General features: G+C 44.1%; 1 protein-coding gene across 1 annotated transcript; it reads left to right on the forward strand.

Moving 5' to 3' along the window:
• Positions 1-1847: 1847 nt before the first annotated feature.
• LOC123993335 (sodium/hydrogen exchanger 6-like) lies at positions 1848-26869 on the forward strand. Its single transcript, XM_046295365.1, has 16 exons — positions 1848-2430; positions 3035-3234; positions 3934-4011; positions 4124-4200; positions 4591-4703; positions 5002-5107; positions 7166-7307; positions 7751-7856; positions 7966-8054; positions 8176-8289; positions 8705-8816; positions 21606-21759; positions 21968-21998; positions 22120-22205; positions 23064-23169; positions 23427-26869. The coding sequence occupies exons 1-16, from the start codon at positions 2148-2150 to the stop codon at positions 23703-23705; spliced, it is 2076 nt and encodes a 691-aa protein (XP_046151321.1). The 5' UTR covers positions 1848-2147; the 3' UTR covers positions 23706-26869.
• Positions 26870-27021: the final 152 nt, after the last annotated feature.

Raw genomic sequence — 27021 nt, forward strand, 5'->3', positions numbered from 1 at the left:
CAAAGGAAGGAAAGGATAGGTGCAGTTTATTGTGCTGGAACGAAGCTTCATGGTGCGTTCAAGACAACTTAAAAACCTGGAACCTTCGAGTTAAATTTTGCGTAGAGCTTCCTATTGGTTGATTCTGATACTTTCCAAGTGGGAAAGGCTGAGCTGAATGCCGCGTTCACGTAATGTCTGGAACTCGGGGCATACGAATTAAAATTAACGTAAATTTATTGCGTAGATCTTCCTATTGGTAGATCTTCCGATTGGTTGATTCTGGCACAAGTGGGAAAGTCGGGTATTCAACTCAGCAAAAAAAGACATGTCCTTTCACTGTCAACTGCATTTATTTTCAGCACTTAACATGTGTAAATATTTGTATGAACATAAGATTCAACAACTGATACATAAACTGAACAAGTTACACAGACATGTGACTAACAGAAATGGAATAATGTGTCCCTGAACAAAAGGGGGATCAAAAGTAACAGTCAGTATCTGGTGTGGCCACCAGCTGCATTAAGTACTGCAGTGCATCCTCTCCTCATGGACTGCACCAGATTTGCCTGTTCTTTTTGTGAGATGATACCCCACTCTTCCACCAAGGCACCTGCAAGTTTCTGGACATTTCTGGGGGGAATGGCCCTAGCCCTAACCTTCCTACCCAACAGGTCCCAGACGTGCTCAATGGGATTGAGATCCAGGCTCTTCGCTGGCCATGGCAGAACACTGACATTCCTGTCTTGCAGGAAATCACACACAGAACGAGCAGTATGGCTGGTGGTATTGTCATGCTGGAGGGTCATGTCAGGATGAGCCTGTAGGAAGGGTACCACATGAGGGAGGAGAATGTCTTCCCTGTAAGGCACAACGTTGAGATTGCCTGCAATGACAACAAGCTCAGTCCGATGATGTTATGACACACCGCCCCAGACCATGACGGACCCTCCACCTCCAAATCGATCCCGCTCCAGAGTACAGACCTCGGTGTAATGCTCATTCCTTCAACAATAAACGCAAATCCGACCATAACCTCTGCTGAGACAAAACCGTGACATGTCAGTTAAGAACACTTTTTTGCCTGTCCTGTCTGGTCCAGCGACGGTGGGTTTGTACCCATAGATGCCGTTGTTGCCGGTGATGTCTGGTGAGGACCTGCCTACAACAGGCCTACAAGCCCTCAGTCCAGCCTCTCAGCCTATTGTGGACTGTCTGAGCACTGATGGAGGGATTGTGCGTTCCTGGTGTAACTCTGGCAGTTGTTGCCATTCTGCAGGTGTGATGTTCAGATGTACCCATCCTGTGCAGGTGTTGTTACACGTGGTCTGCCACTGTGAGGACGATCAGTTGTCCGTCCTGTCTCCCTCTAGCGCTGTCATAGGCGTCTCACGGTACGGACATTGCAATTTATTGCCCTGGTCACATCTGCAGTCCTCATGCCTCCTTGCAGCATGCCTAAGGCACGTTCACGCAGATGAGCAGGGACCCTGGGTATCTTTCTTTTGGTGTTTTTCAGAGTCAGTAGAAACGCCTCTTTAGTGTCCTAACTTTTCATAACTGTGACCGTAATTGCCTACTGTCTGTAAGCTGTTAGTGTCTTAACAACCGTTCCACAGGTGCATGTTCATGAATTGTTTATGGTTCATTAAACAAGCATGGGAAACAGTGTTTAAACCCTTTACAATGAAGATCTGTATAGTTATTTGGATTTTTACGAATTATATTTGAAAGACAGGGTCCTGAAAAAGGGACTTTTTTAAAATGAGTTTATTTCTATAACGAGTAAGCAAGTCAAAATTGCCGCGTTTCCGTCAGGACCTTAACGCCGCACACCTTTCTAAAAGGAGTTTCCAAGTCGGAAATGTCCGAGTTCTGAGCTGTCTTTTGCCGTGTTTACGTTAGATTTGGTTTTAGTTGTTTTAAAGCATATTGAGTTCGTTCCTAAATCTATATATAGTTTGGCACATTAGTCGTTAATACGGTAACACATTTGTATCATACCAATATCCAAAAGGACTTTTACTTTGAAATAAAAACAATCACTTTTCCTTCCGGAATCATCCGTCTACTGTTGCTGTCTCCGTTTAGCTAGCTTGCATGAAATATCTTTCTAGAAACCTCGAAAAACGACGACGTACTTTCTTGAAGATTGAATCGTCAAAATGGGTTACAATAAATTCCGCGGCAACGCTACTCGGAAGATGTCGAAGACGTTAGCGCTGACTGTTCTAGCCTGTTTGTCGTTCTGCATCTGTGTTTGCAGGGCAGAGGATAGTGCCATGGAGAACATGGTAACAGAGAGGAAGGTTGAGGATAACCACAGACAAGACAGTGCCGACCTGCTGATTTTCATCATGCTCCTAACCCTCACGATTTTAACCATATGGTTATTCAAGCACCGTCGTTTCAGGTTTTTGCATGAAACGGGACTGGCTATGATCTATGGTGAGTGTGGGTGAGAGGCCTCCATGTCAGGAGACTGCATGATGTCGTCATTACTTATCGTCATACTTAGCTTCGATGCAACCAAGAGACTTTGCAATAATGCTGGACTAGTCTCTGACTAGTCCAACACAATATCAAAAGTCATGCTACATAAAAGTCATACTGTTTATGTAGCTACTGGTCACGCACAGTATGTTTATTGACATTTACTGTAAATCTGGTAACGTTGTTGTCATTCAAATAGGGATGCTGTCGAGACAACACAAGGTTCTGGCAAAAATTAGGCCAACAATGGCCATATCTCTGTATTAGATCTCTGTTGTTGGTGTTTGGAATAATATTTATACCTTGTCAGTTATGCTACTGTGTGCAGGTACTAAACCCATACCATTCAATGTCACACACCCAGCAAGGTCCAACTTACTTAGCAGTATTTTTCTTCAGTTGCTCTGAACACTTCATGCACTCCCTGAAGTCCCAGGTTATTTATTTACATAGTGCATGGTGCTGTTCCGGCATGAAGGGCAGAGAGGGCAACTGATAGATGCAATTCGGTATTTGTTAACCCAAGTTCATTCACTCTGTTCCCTTGCTCTCCCTCCAGGCGTGCTGGTTGGGGTGGTCCTGCGCTATGGTATCCACGTACCCCGTGACATTAGTAACGTCACCCTCAGTTGCCATGTCAACGCCAGCCCACCCACACTGCTCGTCAATGTCAGCGGCAAGTTCTACGAGTACAGCCTGAAGGGCGAGATCAGCGCCTCTGAGATCAGTGATGTACAAGACAACGAGATGCTTCGCAAGGTAGAGTCCCAAACACGTGGTCATTACTCATTTCATTTTGAAACAGGAAGTGATGGCTTGACTGACCAGAAAAGTGGCTGCTTCCACATAAGTGGTGGTTATTGTCTAAACGTGTTTTTTTCTTCCAAATCTAAACTGCTGTTTGGGAGGCTTTGTACAACTCAGACAAATTGGTTGCCTTTCTTCACATATTTCCTTTCTATCGTTCCCTAGGCATTTTCCACACGTACTCACTGTCTAATACACAGACACATGCACACTGTGTCTAACTCGGAGCATAACATGAGGTAGCCTACAGCACACTGTTATTCAATGCAACTACTTTTGTGAAAATGTAAACAAATCATTTCAATCTTAGGATTTTTCAGAGGGTGCTGCAGGACCCTCAGCATCCCTACTTCCTGTGGCTATGTGCCAGTGGTTCCCAACCTTTTTTGGTTACTGTACCACCAATATATTTTTTTTTAGTGCTGCTCGGAGTACCCCCTTATGTGGATTTTACTAGTAGGCCTATGGTCTCATGAGTTTTCTTAAGGTAACAACAATGATGGAAAATGGACTTTGGACCCTAGTTAGTTATTGTCACATATGCATTTCGAATGGGCTTTTAACAACAACAACAAAAATCACATTTTATTATAGTCAGTGGGACACTGTACAGTGATGTAATACAACCCTGAGTTTTTCTTCTTTTCTCAGGTGACCTTTGACCCTGAGGTGTTCTTCAACATCCTCCTGCCCCCTATCATCTTCCATGCCGGCTACAGTCTGAAGAGGGTAAGGCATGTGGTTAGTTGTTTAAAAGTTGAATCAATAGTTAAATATCACAGTGCTGATTTGTTTGTCGGTAATATTTAGGCCCAGTCCTTCACATAACTCTATCTCTCAGAGACACTTCTTCAGGAACATGGGGTCCATCCTGGCCTACGCCTTTCTGGGAACAGTCATATCATGTTTCATCATTGGGTGAGTTTCATAGCAGCTGGACTTTTATTGTCATGAATCTGAACGATTTCCGCTAGATGGGCCAGTTGCAAAGTCAAAATTAATAAAAATAAACATGTGCATTTTTGATCTTAAATTAAGGTTAGGCATTAGGGTTAGCAATATGGTTACGGTTAGTTAGGTTTAAAATCTGATATTATGACTTTGTGGCTGTGCCAGCTCTAGTGACGACTCTGCAGAGCTGCCTCCAGGGCAAGATTCATGACAACAAATGCCAACCTGCAAGTTTACACCCAGCTATACTGTATTGTGTATGTGTTACATCTTTGTGTGTTCATACACCTTCAGTCCTTTGTGTGACCTGTCAGAGAAGTGCTGAACTGAGGTAATATGATCTCTACCTCTGTGCAGGTTGCTGATGTACGGCTGTGTCACGCTGATGAAGCAGGTCGGACAGCTTGACGGGGACTTTTTCTTCACAGACTGTCTGTTGTTTGGAGCCATTGTCTCTGCAACTGACCCAGGTACAGTCTCTGTTCATCTCAGTCACCTCTTTCAGACACTCAATAATGGACCACGCGGTAATGGTTGAACCGCATGCTTCAGCAGTAATATGCCTAGTAATATATTGTTATCCGAATGGGGTTTTCCTGATTTCACAAGCTGCAAAAACTATTTGAGGCTACGGTGTCTCTAAATGAACAAACAGTACTATTGCTGCTTTTTTCCCCCTAGTTTTTCTAGCGAAGGTCTGTTAAGGGAGTATTCAGCCGAACTGAAGCATGTGGAAGCCTTTACTTTACTGTGTCTCCTGTCCTGCAGTGACGGTGCTGGCCATCTTCAACGAGCTGCAGGTGGACGTGGATCTGTATGCTCTGCTGTTTGGAGAGAGCGTTCTCAATGACGCCGTGGCCGTGGTGCTGTCCTCGTGAGTCCTCCGTCTTAACCTGACACACCTGTCTACCGTCTGTCTGTCCTTGACACACCCACATCGTGAAGTTTTGTATTTGTCTTTGTGATCCATTGTTGTGAAGCTTTGGCTGACAAACCTCATCTTCAAACAGCTGTGCTTTGGAACTGTTTTAGATATTTTGGACTGGATAAAGGGGAGGTTTGTCCTAGTCTCGCACACAAACACAACACACACACACACATGGACACGGATATGCACACCCTCAACCAAATGTTCTTTGGTATTGATTATCCAGTGTGTGACCTGGTTGTACTAAACCAATAACTATTACTAATGCTGTGGAATGTGTGAGATTGACCCTTTGGTAACCCTAACCAAGTACCTTCCCTCTGCTTGGAACTCTGATTATTTTCAGAATTCTAATGGTTTATGGTCGGCTCAGCGTGGGGGTGCAGCACTCCCCTGGAGCCAATCAATCAGCCAATCAGTGGGTAGAGGGCGTGGCGGCGACACGAGACACTCCCCTGAACGGGTGTGCTAGCTCAGAGTGCTTTTGCGGTGGCTTCTTTTTCCATTGTGAGAACATGCACGGCAAATGACCAGCCGTTACACCCCAGATAGCAGCTATACAAGTACAACCCTTAATCAGATAGTTCACGCCAAAATCAAGTGTGTCAGATGTTTGCGTAACTTAAAAGTTAGAGTGCTGTGCCTATATTTCATGGCATCTGCTTTGTGGATCTTGAGGTATGCATTAGGTGAACTCTTGAGTCCTCAATTCAAAATGTAAGCCAGTTCTCGTGGTGTAGAATCCTGGTGATTTGCTGTTTGGGAGACAGGTGTTTATTACGCCCCCAATTTGCATGGTCCTGCTGCTCGGCTCTAACCCCTTTTCCCTTCCTCTTTCTGTCTTCTCGGTCAAACCGCTCTCTCACTCACTGCTTTTCTCAGCCATGTTCGTATGCCCTGGTAATGTTGTTATGTAAGAGAATTGTTACATTTTTAAGGGAATAGTGATAACCCCCTTATTTGATTTAAGTTTAACACAGATTTCTTTTGCTGCCGCATGAGCCAGAATTGTATAACGAGGTTGGATTTATTGGAATTTGGATTGAACCATTTTATCTAGAATCACTAATTCCAAGCTTCAGCTAATCTTTCACGAGTGGTTCCCCATATCTATGAGTTGAAAAACCCATGCCTAATACTCCCTCTGGTCTGGCTTGAATGGAAAGCTATTGGAAGTATTTCTGCTACAGTCAGTACTGAGAGATACCTTAAGACTGGGTAGCTAGTAGTCCCATAGAACCCTCCCGTGTAGAACATTGCTGCTAAGAGAATGGTATCGCTTCATATACAGGACCGTACTTACTAGCAGATGTCTATACACGAGTATGTGCACCAGTGGAGGCTGGTAGGGGGAGCTGTAGGAGGACGGGCTGGAATGGAATAAATGGCACGGTATCAGACATGGAAACCATATTCTGTTCCATGTATTCCAGTCCAGCCGTTGCAATGAGCCCATCCTCCTATAGCTGCTCCCACCAGCCCCCACTGATGTGTACATAATGTAGTATAATCTCATAATTTCTTAATGGGTTTCCCATGTGAAACTACGATAGTCATTGTAGATATTGACCCAGCAAGCCACTATATATTTGCATAAGAGAGTCATCTGCACTTCAAACAGACCGGGCATGCAAATGTTAGTACTATTCAGTGCTCTTGGGTCATTAGCCTCATCAGAGTCATTTGTATAAAGGCCTCCCCTGGTCTATAGGGATACACCTGGTGCACCATACCTTAGTTCTGATGTCATTGGGGGCTTCTCAAGACGTTCAACCTGCTCAGGATGGAAGCACATTTTGTTAACCAGCTCTCTAGGTCAAAACGTACTAATGGTCTATGGTTCGCATTCATTTCTCATGCCTAGAAATGAAGCAGTAAAAACCGGTATTTCATTTCCCTTTCCACCCTCGTAACACTTCATCCATCCACATAGGCTGCTTGAGCTACTCTATTATTTTGCACCTTTTCTGGGATTGACTGGGTGTGTGTGTGTGCGTGTACCAGGTCCATCGTGTCGTACCAGCCGGAGGGGGACAACAGTCACACCTTTGAGGTGATGGCCATGTTGAAGTCCTTTGGGATGTTCCTGGGTGTCTTCAGTGGATCATTCGCCCTGGGAGTGGCCACCGGGGTCATGACGGCGCTCATATCCTTTAGTCAACTATGTACTTCCTTTGTGTGATTTTAAGGTCTAGAAATCAAATATTGATATTACAGTAACAGCAAGGTTACAAACAAATGCAAATGCTTTTGTTCTTGTATTAGAATGGATGAAGTAGATTCTTAGCCTAGCGGATGAGCTTGTTGGGCCAGTAACCGAAAGGTCGCTGGTTTGAATCTCCGAGCCGACGAGGGAAATAATCTTATCGACGTGCCCTTGAGCCTGGCACTAATTGCTCTTGTAAGTCGTTCCGGATAAGAGCATCTGCTAAATGGCTAATATGTAAAAGTGCTTTTGGTATTGTCAACTTGCTAGTTGCTGTATATTGACCTCAATGCTCGGGAGTCTAAGCTGTTCTTTCATTGTTTGGTGAGTTGTGTAGTGTGGTCGTTTTCATGGCGCATTTTCTCCTTGACCGTTATCCTCACGTCACTAAGTTCACTAAGCTGAGGGACTTCCAGCTACTGGAGACTGCCCTCTTCTTCCTCATGTCCTGGAGCACCTTCTTAATGGCAGAGGCCTGTGGCTTCACAGGTAACCAATCCTCTTACTGAACCGGTGATAGCCCCCCCCCCCACGTTGTTTTCTTTTCATGACACACTTTATCATGGTGTGTCTGGTTGTTGTTGTTTTGTGTCTGCAGGTGTGGTGGCAGTGCTTTTCTGCGGGATCACTCAGGCTCATTACACCTTCAACAACCTGTCCCCTGAATCACAGGACAGGACCAAACAGGTGAGGACCACGTTTACCATTGCATTTGTTTACTGCGAGCTACGCCGGACAGCAATGTCATCTGCTAAATATTGACATTCCATCACGGTCCCTGAAAGGTTGTTTTTGTCTTGTCCTGTAGTTGTTTGAGCTGCTGAACTTCCTGGCAGAGAATTTCATCTTCTCCTACATGGGTCTGGCCCTGTTCACCTTCCAGAACCACATCTTCAACCCCACCTTCATCGTGGGCGCTTTTGTATCCTCACCTATAATGCAATGAGATAGGAGTACAGCCCCCTAGTCTAAGAGTAGTGTATAGGGGCAATGACAAACTGTAGCTCAGTTGGTAGAGCATGGCACTTGTAACGCCAGGGTAGTGGGTTCGATCCCCGGGACCACCCATACGTAGAATGCATGCACACATGACTGTAAGTCGCTTTGGATAAAAGCGTCTGCTAAATGGCATATATTATTATTATTATTATTATTATTATTATATATTTAACTGTTATTTAACCACTAGTCATAATAGAGTAAGTAGCATTACTGGGCATCTAAGTACAGAATTTAGTTTGTAATGCTGGGAAGGCACTAGACTGAAAAGTTTTTCTCAGGAGATTGCTAGTTTCTTTACCCTCTATGGACCTCTCCTTGACAACAATCACTCCTAGCTGGCAGTGTTCCTGGGCAGAGCAGCCAACATCTACCCCCTGTCCTTCCTGCTCAACCTTGGACGCAGGAACAAGATCAGCTCCAACTTCCAACACATGATGATGTTTGCAGGTACTGCATTTACACAGGCAGCCCAATTCTGATCATTTGCCCAATTATTGTCAAAAGAGCTGTTCTAATTTGTCAAAAGACTAAGATTGGAATGTGGCCAGGCAGAGATCTGGCGCCAACATTTTTCATTTTCCTTTTTTCATCACTAGATTAAATAACATTGTATTTACTTGAAGAGAAACGGTGATGATGATATATTGCTTTCTGTCCAGTTTCTGCGTTTCAATTGATGAAATATCTGCCCCAATTTTTGTATTTATTATTACTTTAAACATTTTTAGGGATTTTTTTATTTTTAAGTGCAGAGGCTGGGATATCCTGCCACTTTTTGAACTATGTTGATTTATGAGTGTGAATTCTTGTGTCCAGTGATTTTTAGGAGTCACTGTTCTGCCATTACATCCTTAGTCTTCTGAAGCTCAGTTGATAGAGAAGCGCTTGCAATGCCAGGATAGTTCCGTTTGATTCTATAATATTATTATAAATGTAGAAAAAACAAGTCATACCAGAACGTGTTGTTTAATTGACCGCTATGTAACTGCACTAACTGATTGTCATGTGATGACGATTATTGAAGCTGTTTACAAAGTTCCCTCACCAGCCACGTTTTCTAACAAAAAGCTTTTTTAAGTGACATGACTTGTGGAGAGACACACACTGCTTGTCGCTTGTGCACACACATACGAACTGGGTGGTTCGAGCCCTGAATACTGGCCTTAGTATGGACAAACAATGACAAACAATGACAATAAAACAAGAACATGAACAAACAAACAAAAAATAAACATGATTTAACATTCACAGTGAGGTTTACAAACTCAGAGACTTATGGCCTGTGTTCTATGATCACACCAAGCACACGCTCATTTCCATTTCTCATAAAACACTGATGATAACGTGTCCGCTGGAGCTGTTGACTTCTTCCATTTCAACTTTCTCCTTCTGGTTCCTAAGAGTGTGACAAGACTTGAAAAGCAAAAATAAAGCCTCCCGGGTGGCGCAGTGGTTAAGGGCGCTGTACTGCATCGCCAGCTGTCCCACCAGAGACTCTGGGTTCGCGCCCAGGCTCTGTCGTAACCGGCTGCGACCGGGAGGTCCGTGGGGCGACGCACAATTGGCCTAGCGTCGTCCGGGTTAGGGAGTGCTTGGCCGGTAGGGATATCCTTGTCTCATCGCGCACCAGCGACTCCTGTGGCGCGCCAACCAAGGTTGCCAGGTGCACGGTGTTTCTTCCGACACATTGGTGCGGCTGGCTTCCGGGTTGGCTTTCTGTGTTAAGAAGCAGTGCGGCTTGGTTGGGTTGTGTATCGGAGGACGCATGACCTTCAACCTTCGTCTCTCCCGAAACATAACATGTGGTAAGCTATGCATGAAAACCTGTCTGATAACATGACAATTCCCACTCTCTATGACAAAAACATGACTCTGCCTCCAGGATACTTTTCTGCTGGATTCCACAAACATGAAGGCCCTAGAGAACCTCCTCATGCTTTCACCCAGACTTCCCCTTTCCTGCCACAGGCGCCGGTGTTCCCAAGCCATGTTATTTTCACTTTGTTCCCCGTCTCCTTCTTTGCCACCTGATGGGCAAGTGCATAGCCCTGATCAACGCTACTCTTGAGGTAACTCAGCACTGTTTCACACCAACGCCTCCAGAATGTTGTCCGGAGTACAATAACCCCAACATATATCCTTTCATCTGATGCATTAACCAAAAAGGCAACTCAACTCTTTCTATGGTGGTTGAAGTAGCTCCCAGACCCAAACCATCTGTATGTCTACAGTGGAATCTAGTCTTTCTCTCTCTCCAATTAGCTCCGCTTCCTCTGTCATGGCGTCTTCAAGCTCGCCCATTATGCGGCTGGACCTCACTTCGCGTGAGAAGCGTGAACCCACCGAGGAGAGACATGACGATCTTTACCGCTGCAGGTGCTGTAACGAGTACTGTGTGTGGACCAGAGCAACGCTGTCCCAACACCCCCGCCTGGTGTATATTGATGTACACTCAATCTCCAGAATTCAGCCCGTGCCCTCGGTTATCTGCTGCTCCTCATGTGCTGCTTCCACCTGGGAATATACACAATGCAATGCATTGGTCATTTCCTGACAACACAGACTCCCCTTAGCCCAGATCACTAATCTGTGACATGTATAATAGCGCCCGGTACTCCCATCGGTCTCCCAGTTACCAAGCCATGTGGCATGAGTCCTCGTAAAATTCTATCCCAACAATGCTGCTAAAATAACCCTTGCTACTACTGACATTGACGCATACCTCACTCTCCCTCATTTGCTCCGTAGTCCAATTCCATGCTGTTTGTTACTATAGCCTCCTTTTAATTACTGTCCCTACAGCGACTGCCGTGAGTAGCTACTGCATGGAATCTTTCAAGTGTTCGGGTGGCTGTTATGAATAGGGAAAAGATGGAGGAAGGATATCCAACAAAAACAATAACAATATACATATAGTCTCTTATGAGCCCCACAGATCTCCACCCCAGTCACATTCCATCTCACTTAACAGCCTTATGTAAACATTATGTCTCAAACACAGATCTCGTGTGTACCTCACTTCCTGCTACAGATACATTTGCACACATATCATTCCATCTAAACCATAACACACTAGTCACTACCCCTTAATGCCCTTCTACAGTTATAAACATGCTAAATCATTCTTAAATCAATTAGTCAATGTACATCAGTCCCTCCTGGAACAATGATCACACTTATGTTGCACGAAACCTAAAAAACGTATTGGCTTGAAAAGGAAAGAGGAAACGGTGTTCAATCATTTCACACCACCTTTTGAGGCGACTAAAACTGGGGAAAGAACCATCCATCCGTTACGTTCCAAGCCCATGTGAGGTCTGGTCTCCGTGCCAGTCTCCTTCGTTTTCATCCTTGAAAATAATCTTTCCAACAATTGTTTACAGATTATTCAATTTATAATTCACTGTATCACAATTCCAGTCAGTCAGAAGTTTACATACACTAAGTTGACTGTGCCTTTAGACAGCTTGGAAAATTCCAGAAAATGTCATGGCTTTAGAAGCTTCTGATAGGCTAATTGACATCATTTGAGTCAATTGGAGGTGTAACCCGTGGATGTATTTCAAGGCCTACCTTCAAACTCAGTGCCTCTTTGCTTGACACCATGGGAAAATCAAATGAAATCAGTCAAGACCTCAGAGAAAAAATTGTAGACCTTCACAAGTCTGGTTCATTTTTGGGAGCAATTTCCAGACGCCTGAAGGTACCACGTTCATCTGTACAAACAATAGTACGCAAGTATAAACACCATGGGACCACGCAGCCGTCATACCGCTCAGGAAGTAGACTCGTTCTGTCTCCTAGAGATTAATGTACTTTGGTGCGAAAAATGCGAATAGATCCCAGAACAACGACAAAGGACTTTGTGAAGATGCTGGAGGAAACAGGTACTAAAGTATCTATATCCACAGTAAAACAAGTTCTACAAGACAACCTGAAAGGCCGCTCAGCAAGGAAGAAGCCACTGCTCAAAAACTGCCATTAAAAAAGCCAGATTACAGGTTGCAACTGCACATGGGGACAAAGATCGTACTTTTTGGAGAAATGTCCTCTGAGCGTCTGCTAAATGACCTAAATGTAAATGTAAATGTCTGATGAAACAAAAATAGAATCGTTTGGCCATAACTATTGTTATGTTTGGAGGATAAAGGGGGGACGTTAGCAAGACGAAGAAACCATCCCAACCGTGAAGCACGGGGGTGGCAGCATCATGTTGTGGGGGTGCTTTGCAGGAGGGACTGGTGCACTTCACAAAATAGATGACATCCTGAGGATGGAAAATCATGTGGATGTATTGAAGCAACATCTCAAGACCTCAGTCAGGGAGTTGATGCTTGGTCGCAAATGGGTCTTCCAAATGCGCAATGACCCCAAGCATACTTCCAAAGTTGTTGCAAAATGGCTTAAGGACAACAAAGTCAAGGTATTGGAGTGGCCATCACAAAGCCCTGACCTCAACCCTCTAGACAATTTGTGGGCAGAACTGAAAAAGCATGTGCGAGCAAGGAGGCCTACAAACCTGACTCGGTTACATCAGCTCTGTCAGGAGGAATGGGACAAAATTCCACTAACTTATTGTGGGAAGCTTGTGGAAGCCACGTACACAATTCTCTCACACCTGAGCCACTACCACCATTCCGTATGGTCCATTTTCTCCCACCAGTACAACAGGAGCATAAGAGAAGTTTGTATGTTCTCACTCCACATGCGCGGTCTCAGGACTCATGGTGCACTCCTGCCGCCCGTACCCAAGTTAATGACTCAGATTGGAGTGTTTAAAGTCACTGTCGCATTGAATGCCTTTGTTGCTCTTTCTTCAGCTGGTTAGGGAGGGTTTTGAGGTTCACACACACTGTTTGTGGTCAATTTCATTCCTACCATGCATTAAGACACAATCTGACGTCACCTTCCATGACAACCCCGAGAGGACAGATCAGAACAACAGTTTAGTTCAATTCCTTTCTGATTCAGGAAATCCAGACAAGCATTGACTATCACAACTATTACATTCCCAATTTCCTTATTAACATTATCTCTACGGCCAATGTCAAAGACCATAACAACATATTGTTACGGTTGAAACCATTTTCAAAATGAGTTCATACTCCCTTATTTTACTGGCGACCTCTCGGAAGAGTTACCAGGTCAGGGAGTTGGCACCCTAACCCATGGGAGAATCCCAAAACTCCAGCAGACCCAATGTCAAGAAATTAAATCAGCAATTCACATATCACAATCCATTTCATGAAATCAGCTGGTAGTTTCCCCTTTGAACACATGATTCACATTGGGATTCAAAGTCGTGTTAAATCTAAAATAAACCAATTTGAATAACCCATCAACTTAGAATTATAACTCCATAAGGAAATAATTATATCTCATGAAGTAATGGTAAAATCGAATAGACAGACTGGTGGTTTCTCATTCATTTTATAATTAAATCCCACCTGTTTTGATCCTTTCTAGTGAGATTGATCAGGCCTCACCAGAAAGTCGGGGTACAGGGCATCTAACACCATTAAATATTTCCTCTCCCCTTTCTTTCCCTGTCCTTCAGAAACCCTTTAAAACATGTCAAACATTTCCATCATTCTGCATACCCAATTTAAAACCAAATTGAAAAGACCCCACACAAAATAAATCCCGCAGTCTCAACACCACTAACGCATATTCATAACCAGTAAATTATTTGTGTGGTAAACCGTAGGTCAAAAACGCACATGAACAGGCCTTATCTGGGAACTCCGTTTATGGCCTATTCCAGATACTTTTATACTTAACTTCTTGACGCACCCATCCCGTTAGCGGGATCATTTTCATCAACATCAGTTGAATGAAAATGAATTACTAAAAATATTTAATTTTCATGAAATCACAAGTGCAATATAGCAAAACACAGCTTAGTTTATTGTTAATCCACCTGGCGTGTCAGATTTCAATAAAGCTTTTCGGCGAAAGCATAACAAGCGTTTATTTAAGAACATCTCTCTCGGTAGACAAAATATTACAAACCGCTAGCAGCCAAGTAGATTGGTCACGAAAGTCAGAAAAGCAATAAATTTAATTGTTTACCTTTTGATCTTCGGATGTTTGCACTCACGAGACTCCCAGTTACACAATAAATGTTCCTTTTGTTCCATAAAGATGATTTTTTTTAATATCCAAAATACCTCCATTTGTTTGGCGCGGTATGTTCAGAAATCCACAGGCTCGAGCGGTCACGACATCGCAGACAACTCCCAAATAATAAAGTGGGTAGAAAGATGTCAAATGTTTTTTATAATCAATCCTCAGGTTGTTTTTACAATATATAATCGATAATATGTCAACCGGAATGTAGCTTCTTCCATAGGCGAGTGAGAGAAAATGGCTGTTGTGCATGATAAACTCTGCTGGCACCCAGCCATCCACTGACGCGATGGGTTCTTTCTCGCTAATTTTTCAAAATAAAAGCCTGAAACTATGTCTAAAGACTGTTCACAGCTTGAGGAAGCCATAGGAAAAGGAATCTGGTTGATATCCCTTTAAATGGAAGCAAGGCATCCAATGGAACAGAGTTTTCAGGAAAAACAGCACTTCCTTGTTGGATTTTCTTCAGGTTTTCGCCTGCAATATCAGTTCTGTTATACTCACAAACAATATTTTGACAGTTTTGGAAACTTTAGAGTTTTCTATCCTAATCCGACAATTATATGCATATTCTAGTTTCTGGACCTGAGAAATAGGAAGTTTCAAATAGGTATGTTTTTTTTAGCCAAAAACGAAAATACACTCAAAGTTAACTGCTTTCTCCAAGACCACAGTCTAAGGGAACATTCCAACGAGAGACAATGAACCCCCCCCCCTTCTGGAAAAGAAAGTGTACATTTTGTTAGCATTCACAATGCTACATCTTAGCGGGGTGGCAGGTAGCCTAGTGGTTAGAGCGTTGGACTAGTATCTGAAAGGTTGCAAGATTGAATCCCTGAGCTGACATGGTAAAAATATGTTGTTCTGCCACTGAACAAGGCAGTTAACACACGGTTCCTAGGCCGTCATTGAAAATAAGAATTTGTTCTTAACTTCTTACGGCTGAAATAACGTTATCTCATAATTAAAATTCCTCAAGCATACAAGTATTATACACAATTTTAAAGATAAACTTGTTGTTAATCCCACCACAGTGTCCAATTTCAAAAAGGCTTTACGACGAAAGCATACCATGCGATTATGTTAGGTCAGCACCTAGTCACAGAAAAACACAGCCATTTTTCCAGCCAAAGAGGAGTCACAAAAAGCAGAAATGGAGAGAATTCATCACTAACCTTTGATCTTCATCAGATGACACTCATAGGACTTAATGTATTGTGTAACATGTATGTTTTGTTCGGTAATGGTCATATTTATATCCAAAAATCTGTTTACATTGGCTCGCTGCGTTCAGTAGTTCCAAAACATCCAGTGATTTTGCAGAGAGCCACATCAATTTACAGAAATTCTCATAAAATGTTGATGAAAATACAAGTATTATGCACGGAATTATAGATACAGTTCTCCTTAATGCAACCGCTGTGTCAGATTTCAAAAACACTACCGAAAAAGCAATAATCTGAGTATGGCGCTCAGTCCAAATCAAGCCAAACTGATATCCGCCATGTTGGTGTCAACTGATGTCAGAATAGCATTATAAACTTACCTTTGATCTTCATCAGAATGCACTCCCATGAATCCCAGTTCCACAATAAATGCTTGTTTTGTTCGATAGTGTCCATAATTCATGTCAAAATAGCTCCTTTTGTTTGCGCGTTCAGTCCAGTAATCCACATTCATAACGTGCTTTCACTAGGAGCAGATGAAAAGTTTAAAAAGGTTCCATTACAGTTTGTAGAAACATGTCAAACGATGTTTAGAATCAATCTTTAGGATGTTTTTAACATAAATCTTCAATAATATTCCAACTGGACAATTCCTTTGTCTTCAGAAATGAAGTGGAACTTAGCTACCTTTCACGTGAGCGTGCGAGACTGATGCTGTGGCACTCTGCCAGACCACTCACTCAAAGAGCTCTTATGAGCTCCTCTTTTATAGTGGAACCCTCAAACCAGTTTCTAAATACTGTTGACATCTAGTGGAAGCCGTAGGAAGTGCAACATGACCAATATCCCACTGTGTATTCGATAGGGGCTGAGTTGAGAACTACAAACCTCAGATTTCCCACTTTCTGGTTGGATTTTTTTCTCAGGTTTTTGCCTGCCATATGAGTTCTGTTATATTCAGACATCATTCAAACAGTTTTAGAAACTTCAGAGTGTTTTCTATCCAAATCTACTAATTATATGCACATTCTTGCTTTTATGGCTGAGTACATTTACATTTAAGTCATTTAGCAGACGCTCTTATCCAGAGCGACTTACAAATTGGTGCATTCACCTTATGACATCCAATGGAACAGTCACTTTACAATAGTGCATCTAAATCTTAAGGGGGGGGGTGAGAGGGATTACTTATCCTATCCTAGGTATTCCTTAAAGAGGTGGGGTTTCAGGTGTCTCCGGAAGGTGGTGATTGACTCCGCTGTCCTGGCGTCGTGGGGGAGTTTGTTCCACCATTGGGGGGCCAGGGCAGCGAACAGTTTTGACTGGGCTGAGCGGGAGCTGTACTTCCTCAGTGGTAGGGAGGCGAGCAGGCCAGAGGTGGATGAACGCAGTGCCCTTGTTTGGGTGTAGGGCCTGATCAGAGCCTGGAGGTACTGAGGTGCCGTTCCCCTCACAGCTCCGTAGGCAAGCACCATGGTCTTGTAGCGGATGCGAGCTTCAACTGGAAGCCAGTGGAGAGAACGGAGGAGCGGGGTGACGTGAGAGAACTTGGGAAGGTTGAACACCAGACGGGCTGCGGCGTTCTGGATGAGTTGAAGGGGTTTAATGGCACAGGCAGGGAGCCCAGCCAACAGCGAGTTGCAGTAATCCAGACGGGAGATGACAAGTGCCTGGATTAGGACCTGCGCCGCTTCCTGTGTGAGGCAGGGTCGTACTCTGCGGATGTTGTAGAGCATGAACCTACAGGAACGGGCCACTGCCTTGATGTTGGTTGAGAACGACAGGGTGTTGTCCAGGATCACGCCAAGGTTCTTGGCGCTCTGGGAGGAGGACACAATGGAGTTGTCAACCGTGATGGCGAGATCATGGAACGGGCAGTCCTTCCCGGGAGGAAGAGCAGCTCCGTCTTGCCGAGGTTCAGCTTGAGGTGGTGATCCGTCATCCACACTGATATGTCTGCCAGACATGCAGAGATGCGATTCGCCACCTGGTCATCAGAAGGGGAAAGGAGAAGATTCATTGTGTGTCGTCTGCATAGCAATGATAAGAGAGACCATGTGAGGTTATGACAGAGCCAAGTGACTTGGTGTATAGCGAGAATAGGAGAGGGCCAAGAACAGAGCCCTGGGGGACACCAGTGGTGAGAGCGCGTGGTGAGGAGACAGATTCTCGCCACGCCACCTGGTAGGAGCGACCTGTCAGGTAGGACGCAATCCAAGCGTGGGCCGCGCCGGAGATGCCCAACTCGGAGAGGGTGGAGAGGAGGATCTGATGGTTCACAGTATCGAAGGCAGCCGATAGATCTAGAAGGATGAGAGCAGAGGAGAGAGAGTTAGCTTTAGCAGTGCGGAGCGCCTCCGTGATACAGAGGAGAGCAGTCTCAGTTGAATGAATAGTCTTGAAACCTGACTGATTTGGATCAAGAAGGTCATTCAGAGAGAGGTAGCAGGCAGCTTAATTTAGGCACACTTTTCGTCCAAAATTCCCAATACTGCCCCCTACCCCAAAGAAGTTAAAGAACAAACCCTACACCATATATTTACCTAGATCTCACAGAGCAAAACCTCCACTCGGGACCTATCCTTAACCTATTGGAACTACCCATCCCGGATCTGGGAGAATATAGTCATCAACTAAACTAATTAGCATAGCGCATCGATCAAAAAATATTACTAGAAAATATTCATATTCATGAAATCACAAGTGAAATATAGTGAAACACATCTTAGCCTTTTGTTCATCACCCTGTCATCTCAGATTTTGAAATTATGCTTTAAATCAAATCAAATCAAATGTATTTATATAGCCCTTCGTACATCAGCTGATATCTCAAAGTGCTGTACAGAAACCCAGCCTAAAACCCCAAACAGCAAACAATGCAGGTGTAAAAGCACGGTGGCTAGGAAAAACTCCCTAGAAAGGCCAAAACCTAGGAAGAAACCTAGAGAGGAACCGGGCTATGTGGGGTGGCCAGTCCTCTTCTGGCTGTGCCGGGTAGAGATTATAACAGAACATGACCAAGATGTTCAAATGTTCATAAATGACCAGCATGGTCAAATAATAATAAGGCAGAACAGTTGAAACTGGAGCAGCAGCACAGTCAGGTGGACTGGGGACAGCAAGGAGCCATCATGTCAGGTTAGTCCTGGGGCACGGTCCTAGGGCTCAGGTCCTCCGAGAGAGAGAAAGAAAGAGAGAATTAGAGAGAGCATATGTGGGGTGGCCAGTCCTCTTCTGGCTGTGCCGGGTGGAGATTATAACAGAACGTGGCCAAGATGTTCAAATGTTCATAAATGACCAGCATGGTTGAATAATAGTAAGGCAGAACAGTTGAAACTGGAGCAGGAGCATGGCCAGGTGGACTGGGGACAGCAAGGAGTCCTCATGTCAGGTAGTCCTGGGACATGGTCCTAGGGCCCAGGCCAGTTGAAACTGGAGCAGCAGCATGGCCAGGTGGACTGGGGACAGCAAGGAGTCATCATGTCAGGTAGTCCTGGGGCATGGTCCTAGGGCTCAGGTCCTCCGAGAGAGAGAGAGAGAGAGAGAAAGAAAGAGAGAAGGAGAGAATTAGAGAACGCACACTTAGATTCACACAGGACACCTGAATAGGACAGGAGAAGTACTCCAGATAAACAAACTGACCCCAGCCCCCCCTGACACATAAACTACTGCAGCATAAATACTGTAGGCTGAGACAGGAGGGGTCAGGAGACACTGTGGCCCCATCCGAGGACACCCCCAGACAGGGCCAAACAGGAAGGATATAACCCCACCCACTTTGCCAAAGCACAGCCCCCACACCACTAGAGGGAAATCTTCAACCACCAACTTACCATCCTGAGACAAGGCCGAGTATAGCCCACAAAGATCTCCGACACGGTACAACCCAAGGGGGGGGGGGGGGAACCCAGACAGGCCGACCACAACAGTGAATCAACCCACCCAGGTGACGCACCCCCCCCAGGGACGGCACGAGAGAGCCCCAGCAAGCCAGTGACTCAGCCCCCCGTAACAGGGTTAGAGGCAAAGAATCCCAGTGAAAAGAGGGGAACCGGCCAGGCAGAGACAGCAAGGGCTTTACAGCCAAACGCAAGATAAGCGTTTGTGTAAGTTTATCGATAGCCTAGCATAGCATTATGTCCAGCTAGCAGCAGGAAGCTTGGTCACGAAAATCAGAAAAGCAATCAAATTAACTGTTTACCTTTTGATCTTCAGATCTTTTCACTGACGAGACTCCCAGTTAGACAGCAAATGTTCCTTTTGTTCCATGAAGATGATTTTTATACCCAAAATACCTCCGTTTGTTGGTCACGTTATGTTGAGAAATCCACAGGAAATAGCGGTCACGACAACGCCGAAAAACATTCCAAATTATAGCCATAATATCGACAGAAACATGGCAAATGTTTTTTATAATCAATCCTCAAGGTGTTTTTCAAATATCTATTCGATAATATAACAACCGGGATAATTGGCTTTTCAGTAGGAGCGAGAGGACAAATGACTACCTCTGTCTTTTATGCAATAATCACTCTTGAGAGCCCTCAGCTGGCCACTTATGCAATGTAGTCGTTTACGCTCATTCTTCAACATGAAGGTGTGAAACTACGTCAAATCTGGATGATATACCTTTCAATGGCCGATAGGGGTGCATAGGAACACAACGGTTTCCAAATAAGAGGCACTTCCTGATTGGATTTTCCTCAGGGTTTCACCTGCAATATCAGTTCTGTTATACTCACAGACAATATTTTGACAGTTTGGAAACTTAAGTTTTCTATCATAAGCTGTCAATTATATGAATATTCTAGCATCTGGTCCTGAGAAAAATGTTATTTTTCCTAAAATAAAAATAGTACCTCCTAGTTTCAAGAGGTTAAAGGAACCTACCCTAGTTTCAAGAGGTTAAAGGAACCTACCCTACACCATCATGACACTCATGGATCTCACAGAGGATCACCCCTACTCAGGACCTATCCCTATGGAACCTACCCTACACCATATATTTACTACCGGTCGTTACACAATGGGCCTACTGAATAAACTCAGGCTTTCTAGGCCTGTATCCTATAATTGTTCGGCTTACAATTCTCATCTCTCCAAGATGTCAAAATGATTTGAAACGGGTTTAGGAACTGCCTACCAAGTTTGTTGCCAGCTCCTGCTCCGCTGATCCCGACTCTCTGGTTTGACTGTAAATCGTGGTGAATCCTGCCGACAACGCCAACTGTTCTAATTATTAGAGTAAGATCTCGACGGACACTGAAAGCTTAAACCAAGTTTTATTCTTCACAAAAAATCGAACAACTTGAAACGACAAAAACATGTTTACAATAGTGGTGGTATTTGTACCCCACTTTGGGTGAGTCTCCTCCTCGCTAAACATTATCTTTATTGCTAGGCAAACTAAGTGATACGGGAAATAAACTTTTCCTTCTCCCTTAACGTGACCTGATCTCGACCCCCTTCATCACAAATCCATGGCTCTCTCCCCTTATCAATGTCTGCCATGTGATCGTTTTCAATACACAGTACATTCCAAGCATAATTGCACCCACCATATACCTTGCCCCTACTAACCCTAACCCTAACCATTAACCATTGGTGTAGCCCCTCAGCTATGATGCCCCTCAGGTCTCTCTAATGATTAATAACATTTAAAATTCAGAAATCCATAACCTTCAGCTGACAGCCGTGGTATATCGGACCGTATAACACGGGTATGACAACACATTCCTTCTTACCGTTCTAATTACATTGGTAACCAGTTTATAATAGCAATAAGGAACCTCTGGGGTTTGTGGTATATGCCAATATACCACGGCTAAAGACTGTGTCCAGGCACCACGGCTTAAGAACAGCTCATAGCTGTGGTATATTGGCCATATACCACACCCTCTCTTGCCTTATTGCTTAAATAACCCCTCCTTGTCCTCCCTAGGGTTGCGTGGGGCGATGACTTTTGCCCTCTCCATCCGGGACACGGCTACCTACGCCCGTCAGATGATGTTCACAACCACCCTCCTCATCGTCTTCTTCACTGTATGGGTCTGTGGAGGCGGAACCACCCAGATGCTTTCCTGTCAGCACATACGGTAGGTCCACCATGGGGGTCGAAAGTCAAAGTTTGGGGTTGTTGGTGTGTGTCTTTTTTTTTTTGCCTTCAAAATGAACCTTTTGTTGTTTTGATGTTTATTCTAATTTCGGATATACACAGCATGTAGAGTTGTCTGTCCAGTTTCAGTATGATCGTCTGTGAACACTGATCTGGGAGACTCATTTGTGTTTCTGCATTTCGAACAGTGTGGGTGTAGATTCGGATGCAGATAACTCCGTGAGTATTAAGCCTATGAATATTGAGTTATTTGACTCGACTGCTGTAATCCATCTGATGTAGTGCTGTTGTTTTGAGTGGATCTCTGTATCTGTCTTTTCTGTGACTCTTGTCTCCTCAGATGAGCATGACCGAGGGATCAGAGCGGCGGAGCACCAAACACGAGAGTGCCTGGCTCTTCAGGATCTGGTACAACTTTGACCACAAGTATCCTTTGGTGTCATTCCCATCAGCACACAGCAGATGGCACTCCAGTGACATTAATTTCAAAGCATTTTTTGTTCTCTATCCAGTTGTTCTCTGAGTATAAAACCATGATTTTCCCTGATTGACTGACCTTCATGTCTTAAAGTAATGATGAACTGTCGTTTCTCTTTGGTTATTTTAGCTGTTCTTGCCCTAATATGGACTTTGTCTTTTACCAAATAGCCCTATCTGCTGTATACCACCCCTACCGTGTCACATCACATCACAAGGCACACCTGTTAATTGAAATGCATTCCAGGTGACTACCTCATGAAGCTGGTTGAGTGAATGCCAAGAGTGTGCAAACTGTCATCGACGCAAAGGGTGGCTACTTTGAAGAATCTCAAATATAACATCTATTTTGATTTGTTTAACACTATATATTTTTTTTGGGGGGGGGGGGTGGGGTTTGTTGTGATGTATTCACTATTATTCTACAATGTAGAAAATAGTCAAATTAAAAACTCTTGAATGATTAGGTGTGTCAACTTTTGACTGGTATGGGGTATTATTTTGACCCCCATTATGGCATATTATTTGTGGATTGATTGGGGGGGGGGGGGGACAATTTGATCAATTTTAGAGTAGTGCTGTAATGTAACAATGTGGAAAAAGTAAAGGAGTCTGAATACTTTCCAAATGCACTGTATACAGTATGTGCTTAATTTCTGCAATAACATACTAGCCTACAGCAGTGGAGGCTGGTGTATTCAGGAAGAGGAGTATGGTACACATATACTAAATCTCAATTACGTATTTGAGCAGTTTGTTTTGATTCTCTGTGACACAGTTGAGGCCTTGACTGTAACCCCTCTCCAGCTACCTGAAGCCCATCCTGACCCACAGCGGCCCTCCTCTCACCGTCACCATGCCTGCCTGCTGTGGACCACTGGCCAGATGCCTCACCAGCCCACAGGCCTACGAGGTCAGTCCCCACAAACCATGTGTTCCTATTAACCCGTTGACCCTGTTAGAGTGGTTATGGTAATAGCGATGACCTGTAGTGTTTTCTTCTTTGTCTTAATGGGTATCACAATGGATCACGTACCGATGAATGTACTCAAATGAAGAGTTGCCTGTTTCATAAAAGCTAAAGAATCAGTTCAGTTATAACAGGAGTGTTTGATCCGTTAGTTAGTTGTGACCTATTCTTATGTTCCTTTCTCACTTTCCTGCCACCAGAACGAGTGCCAGCTGAAGGACGATGATTCGGACCTCATCCTGACGGACGGGGACATCAGCCTGACCTACGGTGACATCACGGTGAGCACGGACGCCAGCGGCGCCCACATCAGCGCCGGGCCCGCAGGCACCACCTCCGCCGTCATCTCCGCCGATGACCTGGACCGCGAGCTGACGTACGGTGACCACGAGCTGGTGATGAGGGGCACCCGCCTGGTCCTGCCCATGGATGACTCCGAGCCCCCCCTCGCGGACCCCCGACACCGTATGCGGATGTGAGGCAAAAGAGAGGCCAGCTAGCCAGATGACCAATTCACTCTCCGTCCTGCTCACCTTAATCTGCAGGAATGAGATCAACTAAGATCAGCAAGAGACTGGTCTCTCTCTGTCTGTCTGTTTGTCTCTCTGACTGTGCCTGTCTGTCTTTCTCTGACTGTCTTTCTCTCTCTCTTTCCTTTTCTCTCATACTGCTCATCACCTCTTTCTCACTCTTCCTCACTCTCGTTCCTCTTTGAGTTTCTCAAGTGGCTAATCCATGTCTCTACCTCATTCTTGTTTGCTCATTTGTACTCCTATCGCCATCACTGTAATATGAAGTATTTATTCATGTTTTCTTTTGATTTGGTGAAACCGATAGCTTTTCTCAGTTTGTCTTCTAATAGGACCACGTGGCAATCTTGTCACAGTAGCGTTGTCGAGGACTCGATAAGAGTCTATGCGCATGCATTAGTCTATGTGTGGAGGTCACAGTACAACAGCTAGTTTGTCTCTGTATCACAAGGTGTGTAATAACGGTGACATGCTAACTGTGCATGCTAAATTGTGCATCCTTTTTCTATGCGTGGGGAGTGAGAAGGTTGAGAGGCTGATTTGAGCCTTGTTTTTTGGTCTGATCCTGAATGTTACTACCTTCTCTGTGTGATCCAAGGCATGCTGACTTGATTTAATGGCTCTGCGTTGCATTTTGTTGCTATGTGAATACGGTTACAATCAAGTGCCTCAGTGACCACTGTAGTTTTATTTTCCCTTTTTAGAAGTAATACACTCCTCCGTCCACATGGTGGCGACGTTTTCTATGCGTGACGGGCTGTCTGCGTTTGAGCCGTTGGGCTGTGGACTGTTACAATGTTAAAAGCCTGGTTGAATGACAATGGAAGGACAGTGGTTTAACCAGGCTAACAGTGTAGCCTGGCACACTGTCTTGGACTTCCCACAACGACCTTAGACTGTGACTTTGGGAGGGTTTGACACCTTACTTTAGAAGCTGATGTCACTCACCACAGATGCAGAAAGAAGGGCTGTCGTTTTGAATACCAGATCCAAATCTCCCGTACGGTGAAAGCTAGTGCCATTTTCTCCTGCATTGACATTTTATGAAAAGAGTGCAGACAGCCTCAAAATACTTTGTATGTATTTTGCAACATACTATAAGTACTTTAACTACATAACTCATTGTCACTGTAATTATACGATACTGTATGTTTAACATGGTGAAATATTTGATATTAGGGACTGCAATGTTAACTATTATCAAACCTACTGTGGACTTTCTATCTGTGCTAAGCTCTTGCTTCCTACTGGCTAAGATCTATCTGGTTATTCACTGCGTTGAAGTAGTATACAGGGAACATGCTACAGTAGCTCTTGATCAAGGATCAAATTTGCTTTGTTTTTGTCAAATTTGTCTGGAATTTACATTTTGTGGATCAACAATGTTTAATCTATTCATCCTTTCTTAACCAATTCTATTTCAAATTGAATTTGCTTCATTTGGGATTACTTATGGGAATGGCCTGAGGTATGTCCGTGTCAAAAGATTGAGGGGCTGCACTGTATATACTGGACTGCAGTTCAACTGTTAACTGCCCTGAGTTACTGGTCTATTGGCTACATGGTCCCTGATACTGTATGATGTTGTGATGTCTCGCATAGTATGTAGAAATCCCTCACAACTTGAATAGGCAAGTTGGGGTAACATTTCGGATTAAATGATTCAGAATAGATATTTTGAGAAGAAAATGGAATGGTTGTACAAAAGGAATTTGTGCTAATCTTTATTTGTGTAAAATACTTATACAATAGGTTTGTATTAGACTTACACTAGTCTAATGTATCCTTTATGCCTCGCTGTATGGGGTTTGGCCTGATTTTATAGCTGATGCCTGGCCTCTGAGTAGCTCTTCTAAGCTTCTTGTCTATATGGGCTCTGCCCTGTGACTGGTCTGCGATCAGAGTGAGTAGCTCCTCTGAGCTGCTTGGATTCATGTGCTCTACCCTTTTGACTGTTCTGGGATCAGCGGTGGCTGTTAGTGTAGTGCAGCAGGACCTGTTGACAGGACACCTGCCTGGCAACGCACTGTTGATATGGATGGAATCAGGCACTGTGCCAGACAACACTACACATGAGGGAGGGAGTAGGAGAGCGAATGAGGCAGGGTAGGAGCTGAGGAGAGGGAGGTAGAGATGAATAGTGTCCATTTTTCCTAGACATGGCTTGGTCTTTCCCTCAGTGTTACCTCCTGCTGTGCAGGACCCTCTGACGGCACGTGTCTTCTCTCTTCGTTTTCATCAGGCATGCCTCTTGACACCACAGTGTGCAGTTAATTCTTTTTTTCCCCCTCTATTTTCTGTTTGTTTCCCTCTATACATTTGTTTTATTCTTGTTGAAGAAGGGAAATAAGGCGAAAGCATTGAGGATGTTGCAGCATTTGCACTTGGTCTTTTGAGAATCGTTTGTTTCAGTTTGCTTCGATTGTCTTGCATGTGACATTTGTCCTACTTTTGAGCTGCTTTTAACTGGCTTTGAATTACATGTCGGGTTTATAATGAAATGAAAAGGAATTCACATGAATCCAGGGAAATGTGATCCATTTATGTACAGGTTATTATGGCCTATGTTACCAAGAGAAACCAGATTGGCCTCATTCCTATTCCATGCCATTGACTGTCTTCACAACAACAACAAGGTCAAAAATCAGGAGTGTGTACCAGTCTACCACTGACAGATCTAATGTTGTAGGTCAAAAAAGCCCCTTGTAGGTCTACTTATATTTGCCAGTACTGTTCTTACAGTATGTGTTCCATTTTTGATTTGAACTGTCAATGGTAACTTGTAATTAACTTGTTGACACTAGTCTGAAGTAGCTGACCAAAGGGGTTTGTTGTGCTCTGTGTTTTCAGACTGCCCCCTCTGTGTTTATACTGCTACTTCAGTGTGTGTGTGTGTGTGTGCGCATGTTGTCTACACTTGTGTGTGTGTGTCTGCTGTAATGCGTGTGTGTGTGTGTGTGTGTCTGCTGTAATGCGTGTGTGCCACACTGTGCTCCCCCAGTGTTGCAGGTACTGACTGTTTACATCTCTGTAAATATTCCTCACCTGTTCCAAGTTGCGTGCAAAATATTCAATAAACAGAATCCTGTGCTTTGGATTGAACCCCTCTGTAATCGTATCCTTATTGACTTGCTGATTTCACATCAACGTTATGATGTAGACACGATCTAGTTGGCCTCTGAGAATGTAACGTTAGCTAATAGCTAACCAGATCAAGTCTCTGATGCAGACTTCTCCAGTCCAGACCTTCCCCTAAGATTTGGCT

This window comes from Oncorhynchus gorbuscha, linkage group LG13 (assembly GCF_021184085.1).
Source record: "Oncorhynchus gorbuscha isolate QuinsamMale2020 ecotype Even-year linkage group LG13, OgorEven_v1.0, whole genome shotgun sequence".
In the NCBI taxonomy this organism is placed as follows: domain Eukaryota; kingdom Metazoa; phylum Chordata; class Actinopteri; order Salmoniformes; family Salmonidae; genus Oncorhynchus; species Oncorhynchus gorbuscha.